General features: G+C 39.5%; 1 protein-coding gene across 2 annotated transcripts in view; it reads right to left on the reverse strand.

The window, feature by feature from the left end:
* MYO18B (myosin XVIIIB) overlaps positions 1-18,062 on the reverse strand; it is an 884,719-nt gene that overhangs the window by 558,068 nt on the left and 308,589 nt on the right. For both annotated transcript variants that reach the window (XM_040416566.1, XM_040416565.1), the window contains 2 exons: positions 11,117-11,264; positions 7,537-7,696 (listed from right to left, as the gene is read on the reverse strand). In XM_040416566.1, coding sequence (XP_040272500.1) covers positions 7,537-7,696; positions 11,117-11,264 — 308 coding nt within the window. The remainder of the gene's footprint in view (positions 1-7,536; positions 7,697-11,116; positions 11,265-18,062) is intronic.

Consider the following 18,062-nt stretch of genomic DNA (forward strand, 5'->3'; position numbering starts at 1 on the left):
AAGGGCTTAAGGTCGGGCCATCAGAGCCTCTCTCTGACAGACTCACTGAGAAGGGGGAAGCAAAAGTCTGCAGATGCACTGAAAGTGAAAGCTGTAGGGGAATAACTGATAAAAATATTTAATAAAAACAATAGAAAAATAGATTTTAGTCCAAAATGAGTAAAATGCACTTTATAAAAATGCCTCAAAAAGGTGTCCATAGTTTTTAAGGCATTCTATTTATGTCTAGCATCACCAATCACATAAAATAATGCACTATAATAATAGATGCAAGCATAACATATGGACTAAGCCCTCACTCTCTTGATAAAATCTGAGACACTTGGTCAATACGTTTTGATCAAAACACATCTAAGCCCACCTACCAGGCGACAAGGTGGTCTCAGTCCAGGCGGGTCCTACGCTAAACCTGCCTATGCTGTTATGCATTTATGTTCAGGAGCGCAGACCCCGCACATATAGTGTGTTGCTCCTAGTTACCTCCATGTGCAATAGCAAATGGTGGGAGGAGGAGCACACACAACTATATGTACCACCATAATCAAGGTCGCCTATTAGATAGGTGGGGCAAAAGTGCAAGAGAGTGAGGGCTTAGGGCTCTTTCACACTTGCGTTGTTCTTTTCCGGCATAGAGTTCCGTCGTCGGGGCTCTATGCCGGAAAAATCCTGATCAGGATTATCCCAATGCATTCTGAATGGAGAGAAATCCGTTCAGGATGCATCAGGATGTCTTCAGTTCAGGACCGGAACGTTTTTTGGCCGGAGAAAATACCGCAGCATGCTGTGCTTTTTGCTCCGGCCAAAAATCCAGAACACTTGCCGCAAGGCCGGATCCGAAATTAATGCCCATTCAAAGGCATTGATCCGGATCCGGCCTTAAGCTAAACGTCGTTTCGGCGCATTACCGGATCCGACGTTTAGCTTTTTCTGAATGGTTACCATGGCTGCCAGGACGCTAAAGTCCTGTTTGCCATGGTAAAGTGTAGTGGGGAGTGGGGGAGCAGTGTACTTACCATCCGTGCGGCTCCCTGCGCGCTTCAGAGTGATGTCAGGGCGCCCCACGCACATGGATGACGTGATCGCATGGATCACGTCATCCATGCGCATGGGGCGCTCTGACGTCATTCTGGAGCGCCCTGGGAGCCGCACGGACTGTAAGTATACTGCTCCCCCGCTCCCCACTACTACTATGGCAGCCAGGACTTTAATAGCGTCCTGGCTGCCATAGTAACACTGAACGCATTTTGAAGACGGATCAGTCTTCAAATGCTTTCAGTTCACTTGCGGTGTTACGGATCCGGCGAGCACTTCCGGCAAATGGAGTACACAACGGATCCGGACAACGCAAGTGTGAAAGAGCCCTTAGTCCATATGTTATGCTTGCATCTATTATCATAGTGCATTATTTTCTGTCATTATATATATGTAGCCATGTGCACCTGCGGCATTCATTATCGTATCGTGCAGGATGTTCTTTAAATTTTTCTGTGATTTGCTAGCATCACCAACCATAAGGGCAGCCATACTTAGTGGTCTACTGTACTATTGTTATTCTTTATTTTTTATTCTAGTACCAGTCACTTTTCCTTGTACACTTTTAGGACTTTTTACTGTCAATTACCTTCACTCCTTCCAATGTCTTTCAAATATAATATGACAGGTAATGGAATAAAGAAAAATCGATAGAGAGTAATGCTCCAGACATCCCTGTATACCATGGTAAGCCTGCGAGCAAATGACTAAAATAACAATTGCAATGAGATCTGTGCTCCTGTGCCTGACACATTGTGCCAGACTCATATAAAGCAGTTTCTAAAACCTCTGCTAATCTTCCTCTTTGCTCTCACAGTACCGGAATTAAAGACATTAGTGCAATAAATTAACAAAACTCAAATGGGCTTGACCTATTTCATTGCAGGTTATATTGATTGGAGGTGTAAGGAGCATAATGTTCTGATTACATTTCAACTGGAACTGCATGTTACCCATACTCCCTATAAAGCTATAAATGCCAGCTGACTCAAAGTGACTTTTAATGAAGATAATCATTTGGGGACCGGCAGAAGCCAGAATAAAGAAAACACTTCTACGACTGCCGAAAAGAGAATGCATTGCTCTGTCAACCTATGGTAGTCACTTGTCATTATTTCTTTGTTAAAAATAAAAAGTAATATAATTGTATTAATATGGATATTAATATTAACAAAAAATTATTTATTAACATATAATATAATCAAAGACACAGAATATGGTCAGGCAAATATAGATCCAGACATGTCAGCCATCCGTAACCACTGGTCACCAGCTTATGAGAATAGCAGATACATAAAGTATAGACAGCATCACTTATCACTTACAATAGTGCTGCGTTGTGTAAAAATGATTACAATTGTTAAGTTATAGATTTCATTTCAAAGAGTGGCTCTGGAGGCTATACACAGCTTTTTTTAATTGGCATCAAGCATGTGGATTAAGGATGCTCTGTGGTACAATTTATCAGTAACAGAGCAGAATATGCCAATCATTTGGAAAGTCTTCTAACCCTTTCACTTTTTCGCATTTTATGCTGTGGCATTGTACTAAAATAAAACAAATTTGAGTTTTCCCCATCATTCTGCACTCAATACCCAATAATGAGAAAGTGAAAACAGAATTTTTGAAAAGTTTGCAAGTTTACTAAAAAAGGAAAATCTAAAATTTCACATGGACAAGTGTCTTCTATATTTGCATAGTTGCCATCAAATACTTTTATTAGACATAAATGATCTGGCCCTATGTGAAAAAAGCAAATGTGCCTTTAGCTACTAAATCAAAGTTGCCAACAGTCCCGGAATTGCAAGGAGTGTCTCTCATTTTCAGAGACAGTCCCAACAAATCCAGGCTGTCATAGGCAGCAGGGGTGGATTGGCCATAGGCTCTACAGGGAAATTTTCCGGTGGGTCAATGCCCAGGGGTAAGCACTCCTCACAGCCACCAGCAAGGTAAGTAATGATCTTTCGCTCTCATAGTTAATTACTGCTGGGGACATTTAGGTGTCTTTCTGATGCCTAAATTCAACTTTCTTGCTACCCCGAAGCAATTGGAGTAGGAGGACAGAACGGGGCAGCTTCAGAGAAGATATTTTATGCTGCACTGTAGTTTTGGATGCTCCTGGGTCAGTTTTTTGTGTTGCACTGAGATATTTGGCTCTGCTGGGGCAATATTTTGTGCTACAATATGGTATTCCTGGCCCTACCTACTTTTGTTGCCCTGCCTTCTGTTAATTTGAACTCACCCACAACATGGGGCCACTTTAATTTTTTTCCAGGGCCACTTTAAGTTCCCAGTCCTCCCCTGATAGGCAGACAGTTGGGTTAGGGTATTCCCGGGGTGCAGCTTACATGTCCTATAAGCCCTGGGGTTTTGGGTTTGAATCTGACAAAAAATAATATCTGCAGGGATTTTTTATGTTCTCCTTGTCTTTGTGTGGGTTTCCTATGGGTACTCCAGGATGCTTCTATATTCCAAAGACATACTAATAGTGAACTTAGATTGTGAGCTTGACAGGAGACAGCAAGTGATGATAATGTCTGTACAGCGCTGCCTAATATGTCAGGATATTTAAGTGAGTAAAATAAATACATTTCTAGCAGTGTGAGGCAGACTAGAAGTTCTTAATAAAGCAAACACAGTGGTACCACATTCAAAGGAGATTCTAATATAGAAACAAAACACAGTCATTGAAATCTACTAGGTTGAAAAGTTTTATAAAGCTAAAAATGCTGGGACTCCAGTGAACCACAAAAAAGCCTGGTACCATGTTAGCCAGTAGAAAACTAGTCTTGCCGGTCTGATAACTTTTAATGGCTAACAAAAATAGAAGAAATTATGTTACATAACAAGCTTTCGATATTTCAATTTTTGATGTTCTGTTGCTTCTGTTGTTATTGCTTTTCTTGTAGTACGTTTGATGAAGAAACTGAAGCTGTCTCGAAAGCTTACTATGTAACATCATTGCTTCTAGTTTTGTTAGACTTTAAAAGGTACAGTATCATACCTGCAAGACTCTTATTTTGTTTCTCTTAATTAGAGCACTAAACTAGACTTTATCCACAAATGAAGAATACTTGGAACAATAGTGAACCTTCCTAGGAATGGCCAGGCTACCAAAATTGGTATGAAGCCTACATAATTCTGCTAATATGTTATGTTTTGTACACCTCTGGAATGTGTCTACTGTCTTGCATAAAAGTTGATACGTCACAGTGAAAATATGCTGATGTGATACTGGAACTGCTATGGAATGCCGGCAAGGGTACTGTGAAAAGGATAGCACTAAAAAGAGTGAAATGGTCTGTGTGTACAGGCCCTGGACATTTCTATTTAATGGAGAAGAAATTTTACAGGCAGTCTGCAACAGTGCAATGTCACTCTGGGGTGGGGATTCAGTAGACATTACTGGTGAACAGTAGTGAGGATGGTGAGAAATGTACTATTGTGTTGCTTGCCAATTGCTACATACAGTAGCTTCAGGCCAAAGATAGGACCACAGAGCAGCTGAGCATTGCAGTGGAGAGAAACAGCCTAATGTAGGGGTAGGCAACCTAAACTACCTAGCTCTGCTAGAGACCTGTGGAGAAGCAAGGTCAGGACCACAAAGAGCAGCCACAATTGTCACAGTGTAAGCTGCAATTGTGTCATAAGGAACTATACCGTGACTGCTGAGAGACAGTGCAATGTGTGCACATTGAGTTGTGAGGAAGGAAATACCTCAAACTGGAAGTGCCTGAGCAGTGTGAGCAGCAGTGTATCACAGGGAATAGAAATAATGCAACCTGTTGTGGAGAGATAGCAGTGGCGATAACTTGAGATACGGACCTCTTCATTGCTGCCACTCTGAATAGACCAAAGCTAGAGTGTTCTCGCCCAGACAGTGTACCAATTTAACCTATTGCCTCTGACTAAAGCCTGTATTACACCTGCTGATTTTTTGGCAGATGATCGTTAATGAGCTTTCGTATGAAGGCTCATTAGCAATCATCTTGCAGTGTAATAGGCCACCGATTGTCTAATGAACGAGCAAACTCTGGATCTTTAGGCAAACCAAATCTTTTGTGTTGTGCTTTTCCATAGGTGTACAGCATTCATATCAAAATATCCTAATTATAGTGGATTTAATATATAATAGGCCATGTGTGTTATATTCAACATGTTATGTATTTTAAAGATGGCCAAGAGAAGTTCATGGAAAGGACACTGTTCAGAGGTTTATTTTCTCATGAATGTACCAGTCTGAGAAGAGGCATTCTTGTCTCCTTTTGGATTTATGACCTAAGGATAAGGATATTCTCTGGAAGCAGCTGGTACTAATTACCTCTACAGTTTGGTATCTATTAATGAAGCAGAATATCTGTAATATCTATATACACGTATAATCAACCTTAGTTTTTATATAAGAAAATAAATAGGACCTATGTTTTGTTTTATATTGAATATTATGAAGGACATTTATGTATCTGTTATCATATATATATATATATATATATATATATATATATATTTATCAATAGGAACGCATATATTCCTAGAGTATGATGAAAACACTTTAGGTATAAACCTTACTAATGAGTCACTGTCTAGGGAAAGATGTGTTATTTTAACTAACCATCAATCACCCACTGGAGTAGCAGAGGAGGCACAGATATCTCTATGAGAGAACAAGGTTCATTATATTATTATCAGTACATAAATCTGAGAGTATGGGAAAAGTCAAAATGGTGCCCAAAAGTCTGTGTTTAGTTAGTTTTTGTGTCAAAATTAATCCCTCAGCTCTGATTTAAGGTTCCATATGTCATGTGTATAGAATGTGAGATAAAGTCATAGTTGGATATTTAACCCTTACTAGAATGATACTAATAGCTTAGGTAATAGTGTCACCTAGGGGTAAATGAGTAACATTACACCAACAGCAGAGATGCATTTTGGTTAATACAATGACATCACCGACATTATCATATGTACACGCCTAGCCAACAATGATTGGAAAGCTCCAAGCTAGGAAGGTGTGTCTAACTGATAAGTTTGTGATCATAAACCACACACACGAGGGGAAAAAAAGAGAAACAGGAAAAAAGACAGGGGGAACAAGATAAAAACTGAGAAACAAAGAAAACCCAGGAGAAAGATCCCAATGACCAGAACAGACTTTGGAGCTGATTTCCCTTAGTCTCTGCACATCATCTGCATTCTCGGGTAACATATAACTTTATTCCGTGTAGTGTTGATATAAATTAATTAGCCTGATATTTAGAAAACTCCCGTTGTATGGCGGATGTATAGTTGTGAAAAGTGCTACATCAATATTGTCACTTTTCAGTAAAGATGCATATTACTGAATAAAAGATCTAAATATTGATTTCATAGGAAATTCTCTGATCGGAATAATTTCATTCCATATTCAATACCAGGCTTAATAATTATGTTGTGTGATAATCCTACCCAATTATCCGAGATTTGCCATAGTTTTGTGCAGAGCAAGGGTTCACATCTACTATTAACATTATTGAGTTTTATATCTGATGATTGTGGTCGAAACGGATCTTATTACATTTTATGTTTGAGAGGTATCGTGTATACGTTGGTCTTTGTATTAGTGCCATCTAGTGACGAGTTTTCGGTACTGTATGTCACTGTGTGTTATTGCATATTATTGAACTTTACACTAATTAAGCTTTGATTGTATTTCAGTTATTGTATAATAAATCATTTATATTTTTGCATAGACATTTGTACCATGATTTACTGATTGCACAACATAATTAAATTAACAACGATCTCTTTTTGAGGTGTTTTATATGTCCACCTCCAGGATCAATCACCTTTTGAAATTTTTCCTTTGATCCTTTCTTTTATATAAAGCCTTTTGGTTTATATGCCCGACATTTGACATGTTAAAAAATTATTGTTTGCAGATGGCAGATTGTGGTGTTTGCTGCTGCGAAACCACTGTACAGCATGGGGACAGGCGATGGCATAGCAATCGCTCCTCCCCATGATGCGGAGAAGATCACTGCATGCAATTGCAGTGGTCTTTTCCGCTAGTGAGCAGGCAATTGCCGTGCCTATTTTGAGAGCTCTGTAACCACCAAACTTGTTGCCTCATACCATAGTATTCCAGTTACAACTGTGTCTGCCCCATTTCTTTCTGCCTTTTTAGAGTTGGGAGCCACGCATACCACTTGGGGCCAAATATATACTGTCTATAAGGCCTGACCCCATTACAGGCAGGAAGTGGAAACATTGCTGCTCCTTGAATATCAAAAATTCAATAGCATGGCTATGAAGGAAAACTATTTTTACAAATTTATCATTTATATTGAAGTAACTTCTGTCAAATTTCTTGGGGCAATCCCTCATCTGTAAAATATTTCATATTTCCTGCAGTACATAAATAATTATGTATAGTGTGATAATGCTACCATAAGATTTCTAACTAGTATTGTTACTAGTAGTGTTACACAGCAGGATATTCCGTTAGGCACGCATATGACTACTTACATTTTAGACTGTTGCAGAACCTGCACAGCATTTTCAGCAGATAAGTTTAGTTTGGCTTTGTTGATCCAACTGGAGGCATCATATCGCACAGGATCCCTTCCCAACTGGTGAAGGATCTCAAACTGGAGAGGTTGTTCACACTTTCGTAGGGGCCCATGATCTAAAATGCACATTAGTTTTTATTATGTGGAATTAAAGTTTTAAACACTTCTGCTCATCTTTTACTGCATAAACTTTTGATGGATTTAGGGAATCGGTCCCCTCAAAAATCTGTATCAAACAAGGCACATTGCTTAAAGGAGCTGCTACAGGTAATTAAGGCTCCATTTACACGTCCGCAATTTTGTTCCGCATTTTGCAGAACGGAATTGCGGCCCAATTCATTCCTATGGGATTCGCACTTCCGTGTCCGCACTTCCGTTCCGCAAAAAAATAGAACATGGCCTATTCTTGTCCGCAATTGCGGACAAGAACAGGCATGTTCTATTAGTGCCGGCAATGTGCGGTCCGCAAAATGCGATCCGCTTTCCGTGGATCCGCAAAACACGTTGCGGACGTGTGAATGGAGCCTAAAACTATACCTCTATCTTCCAGATCTGTTGCCACAAATCAGAGAAAAAAACTGTTATGGAAATAAGGTCTTGAAGTGTTTCTGTCATTGCATTTCATTTTCTTCATAAATGAATAGTGCAGGCGAATACAAAAAACTTTCTCATATATCATATCAGAGAAAGATGCTTTCTTGTCCTCTTAAAAGGTATGTACACCATCAATTGCATTTTACTCATTTTGGGCTAAAATTCATATTTTCAAAAGGCCTTTATTAAAAATATTGAGCCGCTCTGTCACAAAGGGGTAACTGTCTAGCTGTGTGAATTGTACTTTTTATTTTCACTGTGTGTAGGTCTTCTAATAACCCTTATCTCTAATTTACTAAGAGGTCATAAACATTTATTTAACCCACATTCTTATCAGTAAGATAAGACCTGAGCTATATGAGCGTTTAATGTCAGGGAGCAGAGATAAGGAGCCCGTCAGATTAGCTGGCTGAAGGAACAGAGAGAAAATTCAGATCCCTCAATTGGAGCATCCCAGTCCTGTACAAAAAAAAGGGTTCCATACTAGTAATAAAAACCAATAAAAAAATGATTTTTAGCTGAAAATGAATACAATGCAATAAAAGAAATTGCCTCCAAAGTTATATATAGCCGTTAAGGCCCCTTTACACTGCTTAATTGAGTAGGTGATTGTCAGGAAAGAAGTGCTTCTTCCTGGCAATCACCTGCTCGTGAGTGAACAAGACCGCTGTATTTACATGCATCAATCCCCTCCACAGCATGGGGAGGAGAGATTGTTTATGCCATTGCTTGTCCCCATACAGGTTCATTGTTTGCCATAGCTGAAGCTGTTTAGGCTGATGTCCAGGAGGGTGCCCAAGTCCACCTCACTGCTGTTGGCCAGGTACATACTAATATGATGCTCTCAGTGGTAATTAAAGCTGAGAGCATCAGGTACTTACAGTATGTACCTGGCTGGCAGCAGTAGATACCCTCCTGAATTAAATTATATAGCTATCCTCAGGATACAGTTGAGAAGCCATGGCTTACTGCATTGCTGTTAGTGTTCACCCTCATAAGCTACAGACAGGGCTGCCATCAGAAATTTCAGGCTCTATACAAGCAAACTGTGTGTTCCTTCCTCCTTCTCATATTTATAGCCATAACTGCCATAACTTTTTTTCATTAGGTCATTTTGCCATATATACTAGAAAGATTTTAATTTCTATCAACTTTTATTAATGGTTATATGAAGGGGAAAAAATTGTGCTGCTTTTATTTATGCTGCTAACCAATCACCATAAATATATATTATGATTACCCGGATACCAAATACTGTTTTAAGATATTTATTAGTACATTACAAAAACATTTATTGTAGTGGTTTTTGCTCCATAAATTTTTTTTTTGTAACATTAGGTTGGAAGACCAATGTGAGTTTTACCATAAAAGAAAAAAGCTGGAAAGTAAAAAATAGATTTTTATGCTATAGCTTTTAGAAAAAATATAATATATATAAGTGGGATTTAAACCCCAGAACTTTTGTATAGAAGGAAATAGACGTACCACTACTCTTTAGGACTAGTCTGTTGTAAAGACATGTTTTCTGTGCTTAAAAATCGACAGTGAAACTATTTATTCAATATTGTGTCTGCCGTACAGAAGGTCTGGGGTTCAAATCTTGATAAAGACCTATGAAATAATTTCTTTAGCAAACATTTATGTTGTGGGAGAGGGTCCCTCCCCAACCTATATCTAGCACAACTTCTATAATATTCACTGCACTGATACTGCCACTGACTGCAGTATGACCAGTACCGCCCTGGGCAGCTCCAGCCACAGGCCGCTATATTAGGTAGTGTACAGATGGCTCAGGGACCCAGGCATCTTGGGCTGTAGACTGGAAAAGCCTGTGGCCTACACTGGAGATGGCAACTTGGAACTGCCCTCAGGCATTTAGATTTTTTCTTCTTTCCTTGGCCACTTGGGGAGCATACTACTAGGGTACTGTGGAGATCATTACTAGGGGCATTCTAGTCCCATCTGATCAGTATCTAATTGTGGGGGTGCGACACCAGGGACTGCCACTGATCAGCAGTTTGAGAAGGCATCAGCACTCATAATTACACCATGGCCTTCTCACATCTCACCAAGCACATCACCATACATTGTAAAACAGCTGTGCTTGGTATTGCCCCTCATACGCATTCACTTCAATGGGGTGAGCTGCACCTAGGCCATGTGACCAATGAAAGTGACATCATATGGCCTAGACTAAGCTGTGAGAAGGCCGCTGCGCTACTGCAAGTGCCGGTTACTTCTCAAACAGCTGATTGACACTACAGACACCAGTTCCTTCCCTTGTCAAACAAGTAAAAGTGGAGGGGATAACAAGGGAGAGTGGAGGAGCTAGAGAGCACTAAGTGACTCGGGCACACCATCAGTGCACTTAACACCTAACTTCCATACTTCTTAAACAGTGTTTTTCACAAAATTGTGACAACAGATCAGAGCTAGAGAGGTAGACATGTAATCAACTACCCTACCAGGAATTGTGTCTGGTTTGATGCTAATTTCGCTATGAATTCTACATAACTAAAGCTAGCCACAGAAATAAACATTTGACCACTGTAATATGAGCATTATTTAATATGAACACTTGTCTGGAAGAGGCCATACAAGAAAAGATGCTTCCCTGCACCAAATTTATCATGCAGCCTAAGCCTCTGTGATAAAGCTGGTGCAGGTCTACACAGCCTGTCTAAGCGTATGCCATCTATAGGATTAGTAAATCTGGGTTACAATGTTTTTCCTCTAATCTTCTCTGTCATTTATCCTCTGCATTTGGCACACAATAAAACCATGGATATCATCATTTTCCAAGTATCTTTCTTTCCAGACAGTAGGCATGGACAAATAAGCAATATGAAGGCCCTTCCTTATGCTGACCGACAACATGACATTCTGGGTAATGGATATTAATACATGTAATATATTCATATTGATTTATTTTTACTACTGACCTTGTTTATCTTCACCTTTTAGCTCATAGTATGAACACAACCGGTCAAGAACATTGTCATCTGTAGACCCTTGGATGAGAACTTCCTCATCGAGAATCCAGAGAAGACCTTTCTTTTCTTCCATTTGATTACTTGCCTGAACATTTATCTGTCAGAAAGAGAACAAATTATAAATATTAATCTAATCAATCTAATATTGATCGATCAAATCGAAAAAATATATCTGTCTAAAAACAATTGGGGGGGGAAACACCAAGCTCCTTAATAGAGATGAGCGAATTGATGTTGATGAAGTGGATTTCGATCCGAATTTCAGGAAAAATTTGATTTGCACCGAATCCGAACTTCTTCATGCTTCGTGGTAACGAATGACATTTTTTCATAAAATGGCTGCTGCACGTGTTAGGACATGGAGCAAGGAACTCTGGGAATGAGGGATCACCCACAATGCCATACATGCAGCCAATCAACAGCCAGCCCTGTGATGTCACAGCCCTATAAATAGCCTCAGCCACCTTGAATTCTGCCATTTCCAGTGTACTTAGTGCAGGGAGAGATGTCAGCAGGCGCTAGGACAGTGGTAGAAAAGATTTAAAACTTTTATTTTGATGTATAGAAGTTTAGGGAAAGGACAGGGAGGAATCATTCCACAGTATTGAAGCAGAACAGGGTTCAGTAGGGGAGGTTACAGCCTGGGTAACAGGAACAATCCTAATACACCTTGCTGCACTGACTGCAGATCCAAATTACCATTATACAGCTCTGTAATTCCAGCAAACCGTTCTTGTTATTGGGGTGCAAGTGCTGTTTGATACAGCCATTAACAGGGTTTATTGCAAGGAAATATTTCTATGTCTTATGTGCCCTTGTGTGGTGCAGTTACATGTTCTAAAGAATTTTTTCGCTTGTATTAATGAGGAAAAAAAGGGCTTATTAGTCGTTGTGTGGTGAAGTAAGACAATGACAGCCCTTTTTGGCATGTATTAGTGGCAAAAAATATATATTTGCCATTCAGCAGTGCAGTTACATGTTCTAAAGCCCTTTTTGGCGTGTATTAGTGGCAAAAAAAAATATATTAATTGCCTATCAGCGGTTGTCAGGTATTTGAGTGCCCTCCAACAATTGTTCTATTTTTACACCTTCTTAATTGGATTTGGGTGAATCCGTGGAGTGAGCACCAGGTCCTTGGGTAAATAGGTGGGTGAGCCGCTGTATACCAGTATACATATGCAAATTAACCTGAGATGAGTCCTGTTCCTGAGATGAGTCAGGGACATGACTCTTCTCAGGTTAATTTGCATATGCATAGAATAGTTTTTTTTTACACAATAAAAGCACACAGAGCTATGGGGACTGGGTATTGCGGATGTGCTAGCGGCCATCTAGCAACCCATGTCCTCAGCTCTCAGCTTCCCTTTAATAGAACAGGTTCTGTAGACATCTATGTGGAATCAGCTGCTGATGGTGTTAAAGGATTGTGCTTCTTCTTGACACTAACATTTAGCTGTATGGCTGAGTTCATACTTGAGTTATTTGGTCAGTTTTCGCTCCTTAGCTGCCCAAATAAGTGAAGTATGCAGTGATTCTAAGAGCGAAGCCTGTCATCTGCATGTCATACTGACTCACAGTATTGTTTCACTACCACAGCAGACTCCCTATGCTGTTTACTGCAAGGCACAGTGGTATACACCACTATAAAGGCACTCTGCAGCCAGGAAATAGGCGTTTTTTAACACGATTCGCCACGAATACATACATTATATAAATTAGATTAGATAAAATATCTCTGGATCACTTCAGCTGGACAATATGGATCAAGTGCTCTTGGTCTTAGTGGCCCACCCAGCCACAAGTAAATGGTAAAAAATATAGAGAAATAGACCAGGCACTCTGTATATGTAGCCAAAACGAGATATTTATTTAATATACATATAAAATCAATTATTAAAAATAACTAATGTGGCATAACAGAATAAAACTTGGCACAAAGTAATTAGCAGCAATATCCAATGTTACATAAAATGTAGCAGCAATGTAACAATGTGGCAGCAATAATGTAACAATTAATAGCAATAGTTAGAGTTCAAACCGCAATCTAATAGCAGCAATAATATAGTCCAGCCATAAAAAAACGCAAACTGATCGTGCGTTTATACATCCATACGGCAGGGAATATAACTGATAGCAGCATAAGTATAGTTCATCATGAGAAAACCGCAAGAAGGCTTTGCATATAATTCCAAGTTCAAAATGTCTTTAAATATGCACAGTTCCGCTCCTGGCTCACTGTGCTAGTGCAAACAAATAGGTTACCAGTCTTTTCAATCTTTTCAATATAACCAGAGAAACCAGTAGGTACAATGCAGTAAGCACTCGTGGTGGCGGTACATAGACGACGTTGTTTTTATATGGAGAGGATCAGACTCAGCATTGAATTTGTTTTTATCTGAGATCAACTGCAATAATCTGAACCTCCATTTTACATCAAATATTAGCAAAACCCATATTGAATTTTTAGATTTGAATATTGATGTCAATGCAGACAAGTTGATTTGTAGCACCTATCACAAGCCAACAGCCAAGAATAATTTTATATTACATTCTAGCTGCCACCTTCCTAGGTGGCTGCTGAATGTTCCCATTAGCCAATTCAGACGCCTCAAGAGAAACTGCACAATTGACAACACATTTATGAAAGAGGCTGAAATCCTGAAACAGCAGTTTATGGATAAGAATTATCCAAACTAATGTATTGAAGGAGCTCTGAATAAGGTTAAAGACTTGGACCACAAAGATTTTTTTGTGGAGAAAATGATAGAACCCCAAAATGATCCGATGCCACATGAAGGATTACAGATTGTGTTACCTTTTAATACCCAGCATAAGAAAGTGGAAGCCAGTATTATTAAACATTGGCCTTTTTTATTAAAAGACAAAATCATAGGACCCGTGCTACCAATAAAACCCAAAATAGTATACACACGTGCTGACAATCTGGGCGTAAAGATAGCCCCTACAGCTAAAAGATTGAATCAACCGAAAGACAAACATTGGCTGTACTTTGAGGGGTTCTATAGATGTAACCTCATGCCCTAATTGCAAAATAACAAATTTTCCTAAAAAAACTGTGAAGGCCATCTCTAATAGTAATGGCTATTCACATGAGATAAAAAACCTTTTTGACTTGCAATAGCAAGAGTGTCATCTATTTGTTGACATGCCCCTGTAAGAAACAATATGTTGGCCACACGAAGAGACTTAAAAAAAAAAAAGGGTCTCTGAACATGTGGCCAACATACGCCGGGGCTATGAGAACCATACCGTATCAAAGCACTTTAAAACATGCCACAATAAAGACCCCACTGGCTTGAAATACACAGCTTTAGCCAAAGTAGAACCAGACTGGAGGGGAGGTGATCTGGTAAAAAAGATGTCCAGATTAGAATCGAAATTGATATTTGATTTCGGCTCATTGGCACCAAATGGGTTAAATGCGGATTGGGAATTGTTTGGGTTCCTGTGAATGTGTCCTTTTCCAACACGGTGGGGGACATACCATTTTGCCCCCTTCCCCCCCCCCCCCCCCGGTGCTATAGGTGCTCATAGAAGGCGCATATCAGAGAACCCATCTGTTCCCATATCCAGTGGCCAGACTGAGGAATTATCCTATTATGTGTGGCAGTGAAATTGCATACATTCCAGATTTATTTAATATTTATTGAATATATCTGGACTTATTTAACACCTATTGGGTCCCACATTGAATCTAAAATGTAACTTAATAAAAATTATATAGCAAATTCATAGAAGCTGTATCATGGAATATCTGGGCTTTACATTTACAAGTGTGATCTCGATATAGTTTTTCTACATCTGTGGCTGTATTGAGGATTGAATGTGTATTTTAGTGAAATTGAATACACTTCGGCACAACCTGTTAACGTTTCTGGCTGCATTGAGGAATAATTGACGTTTTTATCTTTTATTTGAGTGAAATTGAATATATTTTATATTTTTTAAACATCCACTGTGTTTTATATTGCATTTAAGCAGCTATGGCATAAAAACCGCAATTTGACAATAAAAACCGCATGGGAAACGCATCATAGTAAATGCGGGTTTTACATCTACCTTTGGAACATTGTGATTCCGGTCCAGCTCTTGATATTTACTTGGATTGGAATATAAAAGAAGGAGGGGAAACACTGCAGGGTTACCACTGAGGAAGGGGTACACCTTGCACCGGCATGCTGGCAAAGAGTCTCCCCTGGATTTTAATCAAATCTCTGAAACAAAAAGCTCTGGCGATGCTTGGTCTCACTGAGCGCACAACCTGCTGATGACACTGGACACAGAGTCAGCTGACATCCGCTCGATTACAGACCATCAAGTCCGCATTCAGAAAGGTGAAACGACCAGATTAAGGTAACATTGTATCAGCAACTACAAGTTGGTGGGACGCCACCACGGGTGCTTACCGCATTGTACCTACTGGTCTCTCCGGTTATAATGAAAAGATTGAAAAGACTGGTAACCTATTTGTTTGCACTAGCACAGTGAGCCAGGAGCGGAACTGTGCATATTTAAAGACATTTTGGACTTGGAATTATATGCAAAGCTTTCTTGCGGTTTTCTCATGATGAACTATACTTATGCTGCTATCAGTTATATTCCCTGCTGTATGGATGTATAAACGCACGATCAGTTTGTGTTTTTTTTATGGCTGGACTATATTATTGCTGCTATTAGATCGCGGTTTGAACTCTAACTATTAATTGCTATTAATTGTTACATTATTGCTGCCACATTGTTACATTGCTGCTACATTTTATGTAACATTGAACATTGGATATTGCTGCTAATTACTTTGTGCCAAGTTTTATGCTGTTATGCCACATTAGGTATTTTTAATAATTAATTTTATATGTATATTAAATAAATATCTCGTTTTGGCTACATATACAGAGTGCCTGGTCTATTTCTCTATATTATATAAATTAGGTTTATTAAGTATATTAAAACTGACGCAGATAGGTTTCCTGACTATGAAAGTGCACAGGCTACAAAGAGTACTGAACTGTAGAAAAAGAACACTTGAGATAATCAAGTATGTAAATGTCATCAATAAAAAGACAGTATATTGCATAACGATACCTATTAAAATGTAACAGAACACAAGTAATTGGTTTAGTGGACATTAAATTTAAATCTGTAGTCAAGTGCTTATTGAACAGGTCAGTTATTTATGTGCCAGATGGGCTTTAATTTGCCATCACACACCAACTATGCTTTCTAAGCATTCCCTACAAGTCCATCCCAACATACCTAACATTCTGCAGAAAAATAAGTGTCAACTCAAAGGATAATGTAACATCAATAGCTAAAGCCAGTTGGTCATCCGCTGCGTAGGGTTGCTAACTTGCTATCTTTACCACAAACAATTCTGGCCAAATTTACACATCTTAAATAGGTGATGTGATTTTGGGGGTGCGGATTAAGATGGGATGCTATTTCACACCAATTGTTTGATCATACTTTGAGTCTTGCTACCTTTTTTTAAAAGTAAAAACAAATTCCTGTAATTTTAAATAAAAAATGCAGCCAAACATCATGCAAATGCATCTTGTATGAGCAGATATTATTGAATGAACTCTTTTAGGAAGCAATAATCACAAAGCTAGACAAACGATATCTCCATATGTTATTGCTGCACCTTAACCATGTAACCCTATGCAGGAGTCCAGTTTGCCCTGGTTCGTCATACTGGTTATTTTGTAAAATTTATTTTAAAAATTGTTTATGGTGACATTCAGTGAGAAAATAACTTTTATGGCTGACAGAAACCCTCTCCATCCATCAGAAATATATTAGACATTCCTCTCTAGTAATAATCGTTATTGCGATTGCTGTAGCCTACAATGGGTTCCGTTACAGAAGAGGTCCACATGGTTTTACACTAAAGATAGGTAGGAACAGGAGCAACTGTGCAAAATGTAGACTTTAATGATGCTTATGTGTTTGTTGCTTTGGTAAAGAGGTGTGATTAGATGAGTAAGGGATCATCTGCTTACTATTCTTCTGGAAAGAAAAAAAAGAGGACAATCAGAGCAAGTATGCTGCATGTTCTCTGATTGACAACATGTACAGAAGTCGTGTCAGGCTTCACTCACATCTGCATCGGAGGCTCAGTCATGATTCTGTCAAAAATACAGGATAAAATAGCACAGCTATGCTATGCTTCTGTCAGATGACATTCATTTCCATTATTTGTGGAAATTCTAAACCTATTATTCTCATTGTTTTTCTTATGTAATGGAGCAGAACAATACAATTACAAGCTTTATCTTGATCCCGTCTGGTCAGATGCAGTTGTACAAGAAAAGAAGGTTCGATACTTTTCCCATTCCCTACAGTCTGTCAGAATGTCCCTATGTTGCCCCACCTCTTCTCTCTTCTCTACCATGCTGGCTGAAGGGATCACAGCTGCTTCAACCTAGAATATCTCAGTGTCGCTGACTGTCATGGCGTGAGGTCGCAGGTTACTTCAGCTCCGGCGGTATCCTGGATTTATCCTGACCATCTGCATCTTTGGATCCTGGTTTTCTAGCTAGAGACCCTCCGAGAAACCTAGTAACTGGCCTGTCTGACGGCTGCCTGATTGTCTGCCCTGCGGTCGCTGCCTGACTGTCTCTCTGAGCGAGGCCTGCACGCCAAGCGGCATCCCGGACTTGCAGACCTCTCGGTGAGAGTGAGGGGAGAGGGGTGTTCTGCCGTTACACTTACCGATACCGGAAATCGAGCAGAGCCTGGAGCTACGGATTGGTGTGACCCCCCCGGTTCTCCTTCGGCCGGATTACTGGCTTACGATCCCCCCATGTGTAATTCAACACGGGCGCCATCTTGATCGCGGCATTAGAGGTGGCTGCCTTTTCTTTCTGATACCCGC

The sequence above is a fragment of the Bufo bufo genome, chromosome 2 (assembly GCF_905171765.1).
Source record: "Bufo bufo chromosome 2, aBufBuf1.1, whole genome shotgun sequence".
Taxonomy (NCBI): domain Eukaryota; kingdom Metazoa; phylum Chordata; class Amphibia; order Anura; family Bufonidae; genus Bufo; species Bufo bufo.